This window comes from Rhea americana, unplaced genomic scaffold (assembly GCF_003343005.1).
Source record: "Rhea americana isolate MKP2758 unplaced genomic scaffold, rheAme1 scaffold_695, whole genome shotgun sequence".
NCBI lineage: Eukaryota > Metazoa > Chordata > Aves > Rheiformes > Rheidae > Rhea > Rhea americana.
Window position 1 is genome coordinate 33,724 of NW_028186862.1, and position 3,191 is coordinate 36,914.

At 67.1% G+C, this 3,191-nt stretch overlaps 1 protein-coding gene across 1 annotated transcript; it reads left to right on the forward strand.

The window, feature by feature from the left end:
* Window positions 1-88: 88 nt before the first annotated feature.
* WNT1 (Wnt family member 1) lies at window positions 89-2,065 on the forward strand. The gene is made up of 4 exons (XM_085321424.1): window positions 89-150; window positions 265-518; window positions 759-1,024; window positions 1,239-2,065. The coding sequence occupies exons 1-4, from the start codon at window positions 89-91 to the stop codon at window positions 1,725-1,727; spliced, it is 1,071 nt and encodes a 356-aa protein (XP_085177550.1). The 3' UTR covers window positions 1,728-2,065.
* Window positions 2,066-3,191: the final 1,126 nt, after the last annotated feature.

Below are 3,191 nucleotides of genomic sequence, written 5' to 3' on the forward strand. Positions count from 1 at the left end.
GGGGCTTTGCACCAGGTCGGGCTGGGGGAGCAGCCGGGGGGGGGGGGTCCCCACAAGGAAGGGGCCCGGATACCGGAGAAGGGCCAGGATGGGCTCTGCCCGTTCCTGTCCCCTTGGGGACCTGGCTGTGAGTGAAGAGAGGGGATCGAGGTGAGACCTGTGAGCCAGGACTCCTGGATCCTGCTTGCCGAGCAGGGAGGGGAGTGGGGCGGCGGGAGCCTCTCTGCACCCTCGAACCCCTGTGACCCCCCATACGTGCTGCAGGGGGATCATCAACGTGGCCTCCTCCACCAACCTGCTCACCGACTCCAAGAACGTGCAGCTGGTGCTGGACCCCAGCCTGCAGCTGCTGAGCCGCAAGCAGCGCAAGCTGATCCGCCAGAACCCCGGCATCCTGCACAGCATCAGCACCGGCCTCCAGAGCGCCATCAAGGAGTGCAAGTGGCAGTTCCGCAACCGCCGCTGGAACTGCCCCACCTCCCAGGGGCCCAACATCTTCGGCAAAATCGTCAACCGGGGTGAGGCCGCGGGGCGGTGCGGGGCACCCCGGGCCCTCCGCGCACCTAGCAGCCCCCCACACCCCCCCACCAAAGGGGAAACTGAGGCACTGGGAGGGTGGTGCTGGGTAGCCCCTGGGTGAACATCGGGGCTCACACCTGGGTCCCGCCTGCCCCCCTAGTGCCGCTGACCCTGCAGGACAGGATCAGCTTGGCACGGTCCCTCTGTGCACTTTGCAAAACCTCCGCTCCCCTCCGCAGGCTGCCGGGAGACGGCCTTCATCTTCGCCATCACCAGCGCCGGCGTGACGCACTCGGTGGCACGGTCCTGCTCGGAGGGCTCCATCGAGTCGTGCACCTGCGACTACCGCCGCCGCGGCCCGGGGGGCCCCGACTGGCACTGGGGCGGCTGCAGCGACAACATCGACTTCGGGCGGCTCTTCGGCAGGGAGTTCGTGGACTCCAGCGAGAAGGGCCGGGACCTCCGCTTCCTCATGAACCTGCACAACAACGAGGCCGGGCGCATGGTGAGGGCCGCGTGCGGCCGGGCGCCCCGGCTGCAGCCCCGGCAGCCGTGGGCGAAAGCGGAGCCGCCTGCGGTTGCAATATCCCCCCCTTGCAGGCGACGGAGCCTTTATTTTTTTTTGCGTGGGAAGGGCTGAGCGGGGTGGGGTGCTCGGGCGCCGGGGGCGAAGGGCTGATCCCTCCTCACCGTGTCCCGCGCCCCGCGTGTCCCGGCAGACCGTGTTCTCGGAGATGCGGCAGGAATGCAAGTGCCACGGCATGTCGGGCTCGTGCACGGTGCGCACGTGCTGGATGCGGCTGCCCACCTTCCGCGCCGTGGGCGACTTCCTCAAGGACCGCTTCGACGGCGCCTCGCGGGTCATCTACGGCAACAAGGGCAGCAACCGGGCGTCGCGGGTGGAGCTGCACCACCTGGAGCCCGAGAACCCGGCGCACAAGCCGCCCTCGCCCCACGACCTCGTCTACTTCGAGAAGTCGCCCAACTTCTGCACCTACAGCGGGAAGATGGGCACGGCGGGCACGGCCGGGCGCTTCTGCAACAGCTCCTCGCCGGGCCTGGACGGCTGCGAGCTGCTGTGCTGCGGGCGCGGGTACCGCACGCGCACCCAGCGGGTCACCGAGCGCTGCAACTGCACTTTCCACTGGTGCTGCCACGTCAGCTGCTTGAACTGCACCAACACGCAAGTGCTGCACGAGTGCTTGTGAGCCGGGGAGCCGCCGGCACCCTGCCCGGCCCCGGAGGGGGTCTGCGTCGCCCCCGATGACGGCTGCCCGGCCGGAGGCAGGCGCCCGGGCGGCTCTGCGCCCCCGGGGATGGGGCTCCCCGGCACGCGGCGCGGTCACAGCCACCCCGGGGGCCACTGCCGGCTCTGCAGGGTTTCCTTCTCGCTGTAAATAAAATATTTATTGTGGACGGTTTGGTGCCGGGCCTGGCCCCTCTGGGCCCCTCCGCCCCTGCGCTTCGCTGGCCCCAGGCCCTGTTTTTTATAATTAAAGATAATAATAATAATAATAATTAATAATTAATAATAATAATAATGCTTTGTTACAGGTTTCACTGATAGCCTTTAGGGAAGAATAAAGGATCTATTTTTATCAGTCCTGCCCTCTTGCCTTTCTGGGGTGGTGGGAGGATGTGGGGACCATTTGGGGGGGAGATGTGCTGCCCCCAGCCAGGCAGCCGCCGTCCACCCTGTCGCCCGTCTGTGCATCCACCTCTCCAGCCTTTCCTCCACGCACCTCTCTGCATCTGGCCAGTGACCCCATCCAGCCGTCCCCTCTGCCGTCCACATCCCTCCGTCCATCCCCCCAGTGCGTCCATCCTCCCCGCTCTGTGCAGACCCCCTTTCTCCCAGCAGTGCCCCATCTCTCGCCCGCCCTTGCCGCTGCTGCCCGGGTGTCCCCCGCCGAGGCTGGTGTGGCCATCACCATGGCGCCTGGGCTGCGGGGCTGCGGCCCTGGAATTTACCGGGGGTGGTGGGGCTGGTGTCGCTGGGGCCGGGGGCCGGTAGTGGCCACGGGAGGTACAAGACGGCAGACAAGGAATGAGCATCGTCCATCACCGCTCCCGGCCGGGGCTGACGGCTCCCCTCGGCTCCGGGGGAGGAGGGGAGCCGGGAAGGGCACAGAGGTTACCGCCGGCCCTCGGCCGCTGGGAACAGCCACGGCGGCCAGCTCTGYGGCCAGCAGGTAACCGCCAGCGGGAAACCCCTGGGGTGGGCGCCCCCCAGATGGGGGTCCCCCTGGGGCAGGAATCCCATTGGGGATGGCACCTATGGGGACAGGGGTCCCCCCAGGGCGGGGATCCCATCAGGGATGGCACCTATGGGGATGGGGGTCCCCCTGGGGTGGGGATCCCATCAGGGATGGCACCTATGGGGATGGGGGTCCCCCTGAGGTGGGGATCTCACCAGGGAGAGTGTGCTCTTGGGGCAGGTATCCCATCAGAGGTGGCTTCTGCATCCTATGGGAAAGGTTTTCCACCAGGGTGGACATCCCCCCACGATGGGCATCCCAGCAGGGTGGGTATTGCAGCAGGGCTGGTATCCCATGGGAATGGGTATCCCACCAGGGAGGGCATCCTACTAGGATGGGTATCTCTCCAGGATGGGTATCCCATAGGAATGGCATCCCACGGGGGCGGGCACGGTGCCCACCAGCAGCGGGCTG

Excerpts from the sequence above, each read along its gene's own strand:
- WNT1 (XM_085321424.1), top strand. The coding sequence starts at position 89 with ATGGGCTCTGCCCGTTCCTGTCCCCTTGGGGACCTGGCTGTGAGTGAA. Across the intron at positions 151-264 it reads AGTGAAGAGAGGGGATCGAG|GGGGATCATCAACGTGGCCT; the intron begins GTGAGACCTGTG and ends TACGTGCTGCAG. Across the intron at positions 519-758 it reads CGGCAAAATCGTCAACCGGG|GCTGCCGGGAGACGGCCTTC; the intron begins GTGAGGCCGCGG and ends TCCCCTCCGCAG.